General features: G+C 41.0%; 1 protein-coding gene across 1 annotated transcript in view; it reads right to left on the bottom strand.

Moving 5' to 3' along the window:
• LOC124043583 (rho GTPase-activating protein 6-like) overlaps positions 1 to 16,100 on the bottom strand; it is a 61,156-nt gene that overhangs the window by 18,635 nt on the left and 26,421 nt on the right. The window contains exons 2-3 of the mRNA XM_046362318.1: positions 3,437 to 3,596; positions 855 to 926 (exon numbers count right to left, since the gene is read on the bottom strand). Of these exons, the coding sequence (XP_046218274.1) occupies positions 855 to 926; positions 3,437 to 3,596 (232 nt within the window). The remainder of the gene's footprint in view (positions 1 to 854; positions 927 to 3,436; positions 3,597 to 16,100) is intronic.

A 16,100-nucleotide genomic window follows, 5' to 3' on the forward strand; every position in this document is an offset into this window, starting at 1 on the left:
ATGGCTATTAACCATGCCTCCTTTTTTGCCTTCTTTAAATTTCCCGTAGGAACTCTAATTGAAAAAAACAACAACCAGACACTATAGATTCTTGGGGAAATGTAGTGTTTAACCTAAACAATATCCCCACTATGTATCCACTATCCTGTCAGGGGACGCATAGTTGGGGATTTTTCTCTTTATACACAGGGAGAGAAAAGAGAGGGAGAGTGGTATAGGGCTGTCCATGCCCAAGGATAGGCTGTGATGACTGAGCCACCTCTCAAGATTGGTTTTTGTTGTTTCCTTGACCGCCCAGCCGACAGAGAGAACTCACATTCCTGTGAACGAACATTGTTGCAGGGGGCAGGGCAGCAGTCGGCAGTGCAATTATTGAAGCAGCCCCTTCTACTGTATGTTTTCTCTGAGAGCTCGGCAGGTAGAAACAGCTGAGAATGCCTGCTCCAGTGAACTCCAGTGAAATGGATCAAAGAGTCAGTTCTCCACTGTCAACGCCTGGCCGGGCCAGTGTGTGAGAAAACAGAGCCCAGCTGGACAACAACAACCCACTGGGAACAGAAGTCAGTTGAATATCTAGTTTAGATGTACATTTGTGAATTCACATAATGTGCACATTGCATTTACATAAAGTTAATTTAATGTGAAATCAACAAACAAATGTCACTCTGTCATTGGATTTAGGTTAAGAGTTGGGTGGAAAAGAGATACAATTATTTTACGTCGATGACGTGGAAACAACGTTGATTCAACCATTTTTTTTTTTTACCAGTGGGAAAGGTATAAAGGACTCAGTGACTATCCCACAGTCTTGAACTGAAAGGAGCCGTGTTAATCTTCACTGGGTTGGAAAGTACCTTTTTCTTTACTCTTCTCTTTGGCCAATGAATCCAACTTCCTCCTGAGTGACTTCTTATGCTTTTGACCATCTAAGAAAAGAAAGAACACAGATGTTATGCAAGACTTCCTAACTTTCTACCGGATATTACCATACTTGTTACATGCCACTTCGGGACTCAATATTACATTTCCATATACCAATGTTCTCGTCACAATCTGAAAGAGGCTTCAAAATCTCCTTATACAGACAACTCAATCTTAAATCATGTCGTATTTAAAATGTGGTATGTGAATCCTAGTTAATAGTCTTCTTTCAATAGCACTATGGAGGTCACATGTGACTTTCCACACAAACATGTCTGCCTTTACTGTCCTGTCTTACCTAACTCAATCCATATGTAGACAGGGTGAATTTAAAGTCTGCTACTATTCAAATAACATTTAATGTGTTTTTCCAACAGTTAATTTTTCTTGCTAGGGTTGCAAAGCTACTGGTAATTTGCCAAAGTTACCAGCATCTTCATTAATTCTGATAATTAACAGAAAATCTATTGTAACTTTGGTAATTTATACTTGAATGACTGTAAAAATGTAAAAAATATAGTGTTCATTTATTATATCTGTGTCCATATTGTCCATGCGTTTCTAGTAGATAGATCTAGTAGATAGTAGATAGTTTTGGCCTTTCTAGGGAGTTTTTCCTAGCCACCGTGCTTTTACACCTGCATTGTTTGCTGTTTGGGGTTTTAGGCTGGGTTTCTGTACAGCACTTTGAGACATCAGCTGATGTACGAAGGGCTATATAAATAAATTTGATTTGATTTGATTTGATTTGATCACAGGTTCAAGAGAAAATAGCCAAATGAATGAAAAAATAATCTTATCAACTATGGTGTTATTTTCAATTAACTCTTCAAACTATTGTATTCTTTCACAACTGCCATCAGTTTGACACCAAAACATTGACAACAAATAAGTACTGACATAGTAAAATAGATTTAAGCTTGTAAAAACAAAGAAGGAAATCAAGTTTATTTCATGCTGAAACTTTTATCAAACGCCAATGGTTTACATTTTTCATTCAATTTTTTATTTATATAATCATGTGATATGACCACATGCGATAAGGCCACACAGAGGACTATTACAGACGCCTGGGATCGTCTCAAGTACTCAAATGAGCCACTAGATGTATTGTGATATTACATACGGTGTTAGGATCTTAATTTGAGCCAGTCTGCTACAGAAGGAAAATAATCCTGCAGCAACACCTCACGGCACAACGCCTCTCCCCCACGTGACCTACTTGTTGTGTGTATGTACTGACTGATAGATGCACACACACACACACACACACACACACACACACACACACACACACACACACACACACACACACACACACACACACACACACACACACACACACACACACACACACACACACACACACACACACACACACACACACACACACACACTACATGTTAATATATATATTTTTTAATGTAAATTGTAAATGATTTTGTCTGTTATGTCTGTTACGTTATGTGTCGGACCCCAGTAAGACTAGCTGTCACCATTGGCGTCAGCTAATGGGGAGCCTAATAAATCAAATCAAATTATAAGTAATGGACATTTTTTTGTAGGGTTGATATATTTTTCTTTAGGGCAAATCAAGTCTGGCATTTTATAGTGGAAAGGACAAACTATAGAAGCCTCTTTAACCCTTGGCCTACAATTTCCATGCCCCCGTGGAAATCTAATTAACATAATACAAACATCCCCATAAAAATCTGTCTGTTTTAAACTAGAGATATCTGGTTCTTTGCATGGCTATGTCTCAATCCACCACATCCTCTGACATCGCCCTGCCACCTCTGCGGCGAAAAGTGGCAGAGCCAGAGCGGTGTTTGTCAGACCATGAGACATCCTGAAAATCGGTCTTCTCACGAAAACATCTGTAGCGTCCAAATGGTTTGGCCTACACACTAATGACCCCTCTGTGGAAAGCTGAGACTCTCACGAACACCAGTTTAAACATTGAATACACTACAGGTTTGCATTTCCTGCTCAGCGACAAAAGAGAGATCAAATTTAGATTGTATATCTTAAAAAATCCTTGAAAGATAACAAAATTGGGGTAGATTACTGGTAAACTTTGAACGTTTCCAGTAATCTACCCTCCCTTTGCAACCCTATCTGTGAGAGCCCGGCTGACAAGAAACAGACCAAAGGTTGAACACATACAACCTCACACCATGGCAAAAATATATACTTCTAGCTACATACAGTACTTTCAAATAACTTTCTTCTATACAAAACGTAATTGAATACACTTGAATAAATTAGGTAAAAAATGGTTTTACAAATTGCTGTCTTATACCAACACTAAACATGCAGGATTAACTAGAAATTATACATTACATTCTGTTTTGGAGTTAGTGTCTGTTGAGTAATATTTAGACATGTTTAACAAGAACTTCTCGCCAAGGGCCTGGGAACAAATAGCTTTGCTCACTGTATGGAAATCTGAAGGGAAGAATTAGCAGATAGTGGCTGACTGTTAGATGGCTTCCAGGCCTGAGTAGTAGAGTACCTTTGGGGATGGTGATCTGGCAACCCAGGTCGTAGTCCTGGAGCAGCCTGCTGAAGGCCACATCCTGCAGGCGGACTCTCTCCAACTCTGAGAGGCTCTGGAGGAGCACCGGCTTCAGGCACACGCTCAGCCCTGACATGCTGTTCCATGTGAAGTCATCCTGTTGTGAGGAGACAAGACACATGTCAGAGAGGGAACGAGAGAGAGACACGCACACGCACACCCCAGAGATATCTGTCACTGTGGAGGTTATTTTTTTAGTCATGCTCTTTGAAAAAAGTAAAGCACTCGTACACCAACAGACACTTCTGCCTCACCTGACAGCTGAATGCCTCCGGCACAACAATCATCTGACACTTCCCATTACTAAAGATGAGAACCTCCAAAGTGTCAACAAGACAGTTGGATTCAGGCTAGTATATGTCAAGTGAATGGAAGGGGGTGGTGGATGGAGGAGTGTCCAGACCTAGTTCTGTTTCTGTTGTACTACATTCTGTATACGTAACATACAAACTCTTCTTTCATTCTACTCTGGAAGCGTAAGTATAAACAAGAGCTTGTGTTCATATGAATAATCTACTCTCCCGGATGATGGCATCGTCGGCAAGATAAGCCACTGACCTATAATTAAGCAATAAGGCCCAAGGAGGTGTGGTATATGGCTAATATACCACGGCTACGGGCTGTTCTTAAGCGCAATGCGGCGTGCCTGGACACAGCCCTCAGCCGTGGGAAAATTGGCTATTAATCACAAAACCCTGTGGTGCCTTATTGCTATTATAAACTAGTTACCAATGTAATTAGAGCAGTACAAATAAAATGTTTTGTCATACCCATGGTATACGGTCTGATATCATGGCTGTCAGCCAATCAGCATTCAGGGCTCGAACCACCCAGTTCATAATAAAGGTAAGGGTCTAATGGTTGTCGAGCGCCAACTGCGCATTTGCAGGCTGTCAAATCAGAGGCCCTCCTTTGATATAAAGTTGTTGTTGACAAAAAAGGAAAACATGTCAGTTTATCACTTTCACGACGTTGTAATAACATGTTCAACAATACTGAACAAAAATATAAAACGCAACATGCAAACTGTTGGTCCCATGTTTCATGAGTTTAAATAAAATGTCCCAGAAATGTTCCATATGCACAAAAAAAATATTTCTCTCCAATGTTAAGCACAAATTAGTTTATATCACTGTTAGAGAGCATTTCTCCTTTGCCATGTTAATCCTTCCACCTGAAAGGTGTGGCATATCAAGAAGCTGATTAAACAGCATGATCATTACACAGGTGCACCTTGTGCTGGGAACAATAAAAGGCCACTCTAAAATGTGCAGTTTTGTCACACAACACAATGCCACAGATGTCTCAGGTTTTGAGGGAGCGTGCAATTGGCATGCTGACTGCAGGAATGTCCACCAGAGCTGTTGCCAGAGATTTGAATGTTCATTTCTCTACCATAAGCCGCTTCCAACGTTGTTTTTGAGAATTTGGCAGTACGTCCAACCGGCCTCACAACTGCAGACCACGTGTAACCATGCAAGCCCAGGACCTCCACATTCGACTTCTTCACCTCGTCTGAGACCAGCCCCCCGGACAGTTGAAGAAACTGTGGGTTTGCACAACCAAAGAATTTCTGCACAAACTGTCAGAAACCGTCTCAGGGAAGCTCATCTGCGTGCACATCGTCCTCACCATGGTCTTGATCGGACTGCAGGTTAGCATCATAGCCAACTTCAGTGGGCAAATGCTTACCTTCGATGGCCACTGGCAAGCTGGAGAAGTGTTCTCTTCAGAGATTAATCCCAGTTTCAACTATACAGGGCAGATGGTAGACCGCGTGTTTGGCGTTGTATGGGTGAGCGGTTTGCTGATGTTAATGTCCTGCTCCACATGGTGGCTGTGAACAAAATTGCATTTTATCAATGGCAATTTGAATGCACAGTGATACTGTAATGACATACTAAGGTCCATTGTCGTGCCATTCATCCACTGCCATCACCTCATGTTACAGCATGATAATGCACGGCCCCGTGTCGCAAGGATCTGTACGCAATTCTTTGAATCTGAAAATGTCCCAGTTCTTCCATGGCCTGCATACTCAGACATGTCACCCATTGAGCATGTTTGGGCTGCTCTGGGTCCACGTGTATGACAGCCTGTTCCAGTTCCCGCCAATATACAGCAACTTAGCAAAGCCATTTAAGAGGAGTGGGACAACATTCCACAGGCCACAATCAACAGCCTGATCAACTCAGTAAAATCATGGACATTGTTCCATGTTTCATTTATATTTTTGTTCAGTGTACTTAAGACATTGGCTCGAATCTATGTTGTGCTTTCAGATTTCGATGAAATTAACAACTAAGTAAGAATTTGTCTCTTATCTCATTGACTTCTCAAACCCCAAACCCTGGCCTAGTCTGTTTTGTATGTTTCACAAGTGTTCCCAGAAGTCTTGCGATGTTGCTCCTCTGGGTTTAGAAACTCTGTGCCCACACAGTCAGTTGAGTTCGGTGAGGAAGAGATGTGACAGACGAAGAGTGAAAACATCTTTGGATGTGATGTAGAGAGAATTTTGTGATGGAGAGAAATGTCTTCACAAAGCTATAAAATCGAAATCAAATCATATTATATTTGTCACATGCGCCAAATACAACTGGTGTATACTTTACCATGAAATGCTTGCTTACGAGCTCTTCCCAACGATGCAGAGTTTAAAAAATAATGATAAAAATGCAATAGTAACACAAGAGAAATCAAATAAAATGCACAAGAATGGAGCGACAGTATACTGTATACAAGGAGTACTAGAACCTGATGCTCACGTGTAGAATTGCATTTTCAGATGTGAAAAACTTTCAGATGAAAAATATCGAATTTGCACTTTCACGTGAAAATCTACCTTGCACTATCATGTGAAAAACTATCAAGTTCAAATCTAACTCTCACATGTGAATGTTTTTCACATCTGAAAATGCAATTCCACATGTGAAAATCTAATTTACAGTTTTACATATAAAGATCCTTGTTACATGTAGTTTCATGGTATCACAAGTTGGAATTTTGCATCGCCATGTTGTTACATTTATTTTTTAATGTACTCAAATGTCTTCACGTGTAGTTTCATGTTCTCACATGTTGCTTCTACATGTTGAAATGTTATCACATTAACTCCACATGTGAAATTCATGTGGATTTTCCATAAGGTCTACCTCAGCGAGCTCATTGCAAAGGCTCCTCCCTTCGTAATGTGTTGGATCACTGAGTCATTTCCCCCAGTCCTAACCTATAACAGTCAGACAGGGGACTGATACTGTGTACTTCCTTCCCTCATCAACAAACAAAAGACTGTCTCTGTTGCGATTCTCTCCATGTTCTGTCCACTGGAGCCAAGATCTCTGCTGTAGCCAGATAATGTGTTTAATCTCCCTGCCCTGCATGCCAACCAATAAAGGCCAAACACACACACACACACACACACACACACACACACACACACACACACACACACACACACACACACACACACACACACACACACACACACACACACACACACACACACACACACACACACACACACACACACACACACACGGCTGATGCCCTCCACAGCTGGGAGGCATTAACACCCAGTAATACATCACAGCACTTTATCACACACTTGCACAATGTGGGATTGATCACAGTGTAAATGGGACGGTAAATCTGACCAAACAATCCGATTAACCAACATTAGTTTCCTGTGTGGATAGACCTGAAAAATACTGTGCAGATTGTCAACAGTTTTGCTGAAACTGGACGAGAGGTAGGAAAAGGCACATTTTTAACTATTCTATTATTTGTCCAAATCAAAGTCAAAAATAGGTCTACAAAGCTGCCTAATACTGCTTATAAGTTCCTACTAATTGGTGTCCCTATTGAATTGATTGTGATGATGGTTGAGGTATGAGCAGGTGTCATTCCAGGGTAGGATACAGTGAGATTCTAAAGTTGAGCAGTGTAATCCTTTCCAAGATATATTTTTAAATGGCTGGTTGGTAACTTGGCAACCACATTGTTTGCTTTCACTCCTGCAGTTTTATGTATCTTTACAGTACTTGTCAAACTCATTCCACTGATGGCTGAGTATATGCAGGTTTTCGTTCCCCCTTGTTGATTAATTAAGATCACTAATTAGTAAGGAACTCCCCTCACCTGGTTGCATAGATCTTCGTTGAAAGAAAAAAAAATAAAGACACTGCTCTCCGTGGAAGGAGTTTGACATGGTGCAGCATCTCCCCACAAAATAAAATCATAGGGTATTTGTTTACAACCGACTCTAAGATGAAAAGGTAATTGGACTAGGTTTTAATGAGAAGTTATCACCATTACCTGATACCGTACAATAGGTTTTAAAAAGTTACATACACTGAGAAACCACACACCAAATTCCCCAGTGTTAAATCAACACTGACAGTTTTAAATTAACACTGAAAGTGTGGACCTGTATAGACACTGGAACAGTGTTAAATTAACACACTGCTTGGTGTAAAGCCTTATTTTCCAGGGCGCCTTGCCTTTCGAGTGAATTGTAGAGTTACCACCCATGACTGTATGTTAGTGACAGAGACATGTTTATTTTTATTGATTATTTTCTATTATTGAATATTTAAAACATACAATCTACTTGCAGTGAAGCCACTCAACATTTACATCACATTAGTATTCTAACAGACTCCCATCCAGAGTGACCCACAGAAGCAACCAGGGTCAACGCCCTGCTCAAGGGCACGTCTCCCACAAGGTCAAAAACGGGAACCCGAAGCGACGACGCATCAGCCACCGGCCCAAGCTCCCTACCGCCAGGCTACTAGCCCTCCAAGATCCCCTCCACAGTTCCCCAAGAGCTGCACTTCAACTACCCGAGACTCCCCCATTCCCCCCCAGGAAAAATATTATAATTCAATTCCCCAACCCCAAGACCCCCGTCCTCCCCAATGCACCAACAACCATCAAAATGAACAAAAGAGGAAGGAGAGAAAACAATGCAAAAAAACAAGACCTGAAGGACGACAGAAATCATAACAGAAAGTCCAACTGAATATGTTTGAGCGCATGTATGGCACTATTTACATGTGTGTATGTGTGTGTGTCCGTGTATGTGCATTTGAATGAGAGTGTGTGTATATGCATGTGTACAAAGCCTACGCGGCATCAGCCTCAGGCAAACAAGAATTAGCTGTAACAACACTGGTGTCATTCAAATGTACTTTTTCTTACGCTTTATTTTTACTTGATTTGTTTTTGCTTTATCTTTGACCATCATTCTATCCTCCGCCCAGCAACTCCACTCCCACTTGTCTCCAATTCCACATCCCAACCCTCAGCTTCCTTCAGTCCATCCTCAGCTTCCCTCAGCAGATCCCATCTATCTCTGCTGGCCACCCTCTTCGGATTTCTACACACCGTATATCTTTCACCTATGCCGTGATGTTTGACATAGATTCAAAATGTATCTAATTGAATAGAATACACAGATTGCGCGTTGAAGATAAATAATTTTATTAAGAGTATTAGTAATTGACTCTCCAGATCTCCCAACAATACTATTTCTACGGTAAAATTCAGATCAATGTTATGCATTTTCAGTCATTCCTGAACCCGAGACCAGAAATTGGCTACCTGAGGGCAACACCAAAAAAAATGGTCTGTTGATTCTCTATCCTCACAACAAAACCTGCAGAGCTGCGCTGATCGTATGCCCCAAATATTCAACATTTTGTTGGTGGCAAGAATAACTTCAGCGGAAAAGCACAAAGTCTTGAATCTTGTGTCATTTTATATATCAATTCATACACCCTGTGCCATGGAATCGGAACATCAAAAATCTCTTCCCAACTATTTTGCAATCTGTATGGCACAGCTGTCAACATCCTGGTCCTCAAATGAAACTGGTATACTTTCCTATTTATGTGATTTTTATTTCTCTGACAGTTTTTATCCTTTATATTGGGTAGACAGACCAGTTCCCCACCTCCTCCTGCTGCCACCCGCCTCGTCCATTTTGGGGAAATGCCGTAGTCAATTGGTTGTAGTCTTGGATTGAGCAGTCCTTCCTTTACAATTCTGATAACTGCATGATAGACATACGTCTACCATTTCAATTTACAAAATCATTTCAAAACAAAATACCCTTTTCAAACATATTTTTCATAAATACAGGTCTTATCAACCAGCAGATTTGAGGTCAGCCATACTATTTGTTTAATAGTAATCTACTTCAGAACCATTTAGGGTTCAAGTAAACCTTTTGGATAAATGCAGCTTTTAGAGAGAGGTTTAATGCTTTTATATTTAATCATCTCAACTCACCCATTATATAGATAGGCACGCTTTATCTTGTCTGGTTTAACATCCCAGATAAATCAAAATAAGTGTGTAAACTGAGATATGGCTAAGGTGTTAATCAGGGCAATTTTTCCATAAATAGACAGGTATTTACCTCTTCATGGTCTCCAGCATCTTGTCTATTTTCTATTGAAATTCATTGTGGAGAGCTCATTGATATCTTATGTGACATGAATACCAAGTATGTCTACTTCGCGGTCAGCCATGTTATAGGTTAACTGCAGGGTAAATGTAAAAGTTGTATTTTTTTAAAGATCCAATACGTAATGTTATACACTTATCATAATTAGGTCCAGAAAAGCTATCTTCAATGAGACATTGCAGGGATCTAGCTTGCGGATTTAATATAAAACCTGAGTCATCGGCATACATGGACACAGAAAATGCAGAAGGTTGGTTATCCCCTCTCTGCTGGATTCAAATAGAAATTACACATCCCTTTGCAAACCAGTATATTTTGACAGGTTCGGTGTATAACCCAACATGCTGGGTTGCTCAGATTACCCAAGTGTGCGTTCATTTAACCATCAGATGGGTTTCCATTCACTTTTATGATGGGTTGACCAAGCAGCTGGGTATTCGTTAATGTAATCCATAGGTTATTTTCAAGAGGCATGGCTCATTATCATGTTAAGTATGTACACTGCAATGTTACATTTGGCTTGAATATTGCACACAACATACAAAAATATGAATAGTATTATTTACATAATGCAACAAAGGGTTACTATCCTACTGGGGATATCACACTGGGATTTGCAGAGGTGTTTGCATAGGACTCATACACTTCTGTAAGCATAATTAAAGCTACAAAAGTGTCATTCAGCAGTGACAACAATTCAGCAGAACAGAATAACTGGAATTACATTTACTCTCATAGGTGACCAAAAATGACTTCCTGAAAGCCACGCCCTACCAAGACAAGCCTCCAGTCTGATGGGTCATAACTCAATGACTGTATTTACACAGGCAGCCAATTCTGATATTTTATTTTGGTCTTTTGACCATTCACCTGACCATTCACCTCAGATATTTTCATCAAATCTTCTTCTTCTTCCTCATGTGGTTTTGCAGCAGACTAGACGCTTCGTTGTGTATTGGTACCTTTCACAGTCTGGAAAGTGCGTTGCACATTTGTTCACAAAAAAAAAAAGGAAATTGCACCGCCATCTAATCCTATATCCCCAGCACTCCCCACCACCCTTTTCCACTACTTTGGCCCCAACAGGTTCTACACCAGGCCGTCGACCTGGGAGGGTGGAACCCCTTCTATCAAAACCCCCTGTAGTTTTTCTGCACTAACATCTCTGATACTCCAAAACATATCTGCTGCTACGACCAGTTCAGTCTTCTGGGATTTCCTTTCCATCTGTGCGGTACAATTAATGATCATAGTAATAAAACACCAAGAAGCCAACCTTACCAAAGCACAAAACATTTGGGTCACTCTGCACTGGCCTACTACTCATACCTTACTTTCTTCACTGCCTCAGCATGACACTTTCTGCACTTCTCCCACTCTAGACACTTCAATCTGTCTCACTCGGATAGGACATTTCTGATCCCCAGCAACATGGCTACTCCCACAATTGAAACACGCCACTTTTCCCCCCTCGAAACTACACACTATCCGGCACACCTCTCCCTCCTACATACTGCTGCAACTTGACCATAAACTTGGCACTTAGTGGGGTTGGAAAACCAATCCTCTCACGGTAGGAGTGAAACTGGATGAATGCAACAAGCATGTCTCTGTCACTAACAAATTCAGTCTTTGGTGATAACTCTACAACTATACATTTGAATGGCAAGGCACTCTAGGAATTATGAAAATAAACCTTTACACTAAGCATTGTTAATTCAACATTGTTCAGTGTCTATACGGGTCCACACTTTGTGTTAATTTAAAACTGGGGAATTTGCTGTGTATAAAACTGAGGGAACATGCAGATATGTGTACACATTTATCATACACTGTAATTGTGTATAATACAAAGTCGTATCTTATTCAGAATAGTTTAAATGACAGCTTGCATCTGCTCAATCTGTTCAGACATTCCTACAGAGTGAGTACTGTACATGGGAGGGGAGGGGAGGCTTTCAAAATAATTTCTCCCCCATCAGATCTCTGTACATGCTAGGTTCCCACAGTCCTTCTCAAACACAGAGGAGCACGGTCCTCATATTGAAAACTATACAGACATGGTGGACTGGACTTTGACATAACCCCAGCACTCATAAACCATCTATTGTAGAAATGTTAAGTGTAAAAAAAGTATTTTAAATTAAAAATGTTTACTATGACTATGTGTGTGTGTTGACTTGCTGCCAGAGAGTGCAGAGATATGAGGGCATGCGGTGGAGGAGATCTTCATGGGCTATACTCAGCCTTGTCTCATGTTAGTAAGTTGGTGGTCTATTGATATCCCTCTAGTGGTGTGGGGGCTGTGCTTGGCAAAGTGGTTGGGGTTATATCCTGCCCGGTTGGCCCTGTCCGGGGGTATTGTCGGACGGGGCCACAGTGTCCCCTGGCCCAGTGTCCCCTGGTCTCAGCCTCCAGTATCTATGCTGCAATAGTCTATGTGCCGGGGGGCTGGTGTAATGATCCTGTCTTATCTGGTGTCCTGTGTGAATTTAAGTATGCTGCCTCTAATTCTCTATCTCCCTCTCTCCCTTCCCGGAGGACCTGAGCCCTAGGATCATGCCTCAGGACTACTTGGCCTGATGACTCCTGGCTCTCCCCAGTCCAGCTGGTCATTTAAACTCTTCTGCCTGCGGCTAGGGAATCTTGATTGTGTTCACCGGACGTGCTACCTTGTCCCGGACCTGCTGTTTCCGACTCTCTCTCTCTACCGCACCTGCTGTCTCAACCAAGCCAACTGTCATTTACTCCTGACTTTACTCCTGACATACTGACCTGTTGCACCCTCTACAACCAGTGTAATTATTATTTGACTCTGCTGGTCATCTATGAACATTTGAACATTTTTAAGAACAATCTGGCCTTAAATGACCATGTTCTCTTATAATCTCTACCTGGCACAGCCCGAAAAGGACTGGCCTGGTTACTCTCTAGGTTTCTTCCTAGGTTCCTGCCTTTCTATGAGATTTTTGTGACATCTGCTGATGTAAAAAATGGCTTTATAAATACATTTGATTAAATTGATTGATGCAGAATGATGATCAGTATATTCAGTAAAACAGATAATATCATTTTCAGCAATGTATTATAACAAGTTACATGTCTAATATCATTTCAAGCATTATGATGTTAGGAAAACACACCACAGTGGGGAAAAAAGAGCATTCTATGAAATGGATCATCCTGAAAAAAGTTTATCAAGACGCATAGTATGTGAAAAAGAACCTTGTGCTGGGACAAGGCGCATGTCTTTCAGTGGTGACCTCCCAATGCAATTAAAAAAATTATTTAAAAAATTGTTAACAAGATGCTTACTCTTTTAACTTACAGTTTTGATCGTTCAACTCTAAAAGTCTAAAAGATCCCAGAAATGTTCCATATGCACAAAAACTTTATTCCTCACAAACGTTAGTGGCATTTCTCTTTGCCAAGATAATTCATCCAAGACGCCAAGAACCTTGTGCTGGGACAATAAAAGGACACTCTAAAATGTGCAGTTTTGTCACACAACACAATGCCACAGATGTCTCAAGTTGAGGGAGCGTGCAACTGGCATGCTGACAGCAGGAATGTTCACCAGAGCTGTTGCCAGAGAAGTTCATGTTAATTTATCTACCATAAGCCGCTTCCAACATCATTTTAGAGATTTTGGCAGTACGTACAACCGTCCTGCAAGACCACGTGTAACCACGTCAGTCTAGGACCTTCACATCAGGTTTCTTCACTTGCAGGAACGTCTGAGACCAGCCACCTGATGAAACTGTGGGTTTCCACACCCAAATCATTTCTGCACAAACTTTCAGAAACCATCTCAGGAAAGCTCATTTGTCCGATCTTAGTCCTCACCAGGGTCTTGAACTGACTGCAGTTTGGTGTCGTAATTAAATTCACTGGGAAAATGCTCAACATGGATGACCACTGGTATTGCTGGAGGAGTGTGCCCTTCACGGATAGATGGCAGACAGCGTGTATGGCATCGTGTGGCAAGTCGTTTCCTGATGTCAACATTGTGAACAGAGTGCCCCATGGTGGTAGTGGGGCTATGGTATGGGCAGGCATAAGCTTCGGACAATGAACACAACTGCATTTTATCAATGGCAATTTGAATACGCAGAGATACCGTGACGTAATCCTGAGGCCCATTGTCGTGCCATTCATCCACCGCCATCACCTCATGTTTCAGAATGATGATGCACGGCCCCATGTCGCAAGTATCTGTACACAATTCCTGGAAGCTGAAAATGTCCCAGTTCTTCCATGGCCTGCATAGTCACCAGACATTTCACCCATTTAGCATGTTTGGGATGCTCTGGATCGACCTGTACGATAACATGTTTCGGTTCCCGCCAATATCCAGCAACTTCGCACACCCATTGAAGAGTAGTGGGACAACATTCCACAGCCTACAATCAACAGCCTGATGAACTCTATGCGAAGAAGATGTGTCGCGCTGCATGAGGCAAATGGTGGTCACCATTTTTTTACGATATCTGTGACCAACAGATGCATATCTGTATTCCCAGTCATGTGAAATCCATAGATTAACTCAGTAAAGTATTTGAGATTGTTATATGTTGCGTTTACATTTTTGTTTGAGTATAGATTGGGGCACATGTGCGTCAATATACTTTATAACCTAAAATAGTATGAATTTGCATTCAATAAATAACTTTATTGTATACTGTAATACTGTAGCCTAAATGAGAGTGTTTACACAAGGCACATGTCATTCAGTGGTTCCTTACCAATGCGCAGATTTTTTTTTTAAAGAGAAAACATAATATATCATTCAGTGGAATACAATGAGCAAGGTAAACACAAAATAGTGAGATTGAGCACCCAGAATACATCCATCAACCACATTTGAACTAGATCCGATAGGTGATGAATATTCCTCTCTGTTCAGGAAGTCTTCAATGGAGCATTTTATGAGTTGTGTTCTCCACAAAAACTTCAAACTGGGACTAGACTCATTTTTAGGAACAAATACCTAAAACAAACGCTGGTGCTACATTTCCCAAAACCTCTACAAGCACAGCATTACCTAAAAAAGTGGAAGAGAGCCAGTCATCTCTCCGATCTGAACCATTCAGGATTCTGCATGCTGATCAATATTCATGACTGCATGCCGAGGTGAGTTTGGGGTTGTTGATTATTCATTGACTTTCTGATGTCTGGGAAGCTCACAACCTGCACACACAGCAACCCATAATTAGTTATTACTAGTTTGGAAATAGATTACAGTTTCAGTTGCACCTATCTTAACCACATTGACATTTATTTTGGGAAGAAAAAACAATACCGTAGGATGTTCTGTAGACATTGTCAACAAAAACAATGACTACTATTATTGCACTTCACAACAAATGTTTTTTGAATAATGATGTGAAACACAAGGTCACGTACATGTCTTGTTTTCAGAAGTTGATTCTTGGACATTTTATCATACTTCATTCGGTACTTCCTGCTTTTAAGCACAATATCATATATTATATACAGTACATATTACCTCAACTAGCCTGTACCCCTGCACATTGACTCAGTACCGGCCTGTACCCCTGCACATTGACTCAGTACCGGCCTGTACCCCTGCACATTGACTCAGTACCGGCCTGTACCCCTGCACATTGACTCAGTACCGGCCTGTACCCCTGCACATTGACTCAGTACCGGCCTGTACCCCTGCACAAATTATTTCTGAACTCTTATTTTTCTTAAAACTGCATTGTTGGTCAAGCATTTCAAAGTTGTATCTGGCGCATGTGACAAATACAATTTGATTTCATTTCAATTGTACAGTATTATACTGTGTGTCATACACAGTACTTGCTTTGAAATCGTATTTATATTGCAGTAAGTGTACTGTAATATGAAATACATTTTGCTTGTCGCCGAGCTGCCTGTAAGCCACTGTCAAATTCATACTAACCCCTTCACAGTGTGGCTATTTCCTACCTGTTCATTCCTGAGCAGGAATGGATTTGATGAGATTTCACTTGAAAGCTACACCGTAAAACGGGCATGTAGCCAACCATTAAAGGGTGGACCCCCAGTAAAACAAACTAAGGATCGATGGGATCCCATGCCATTTTATTTGGGATGATTTCAAGGACATAACACTGAAGTAAT

This window comes from Oncorhynchus gorbuscha, linkage group LG01, assembly GCF_021184085.1.
Source record: "Oncorhynchus gorbuscha isolate QuinsamMale2020 ecotype Even-year linkage group LG01, OgorEven_v1.0, whole genome shotgun sequence".
Taxonomy (NCBI): Eukaryota; Metazoa; Chordata; class Actinopteri; order Salmoniformes; family Salmonidae; genus Oncorhynchus; species Oncorhynchus gorbuscha.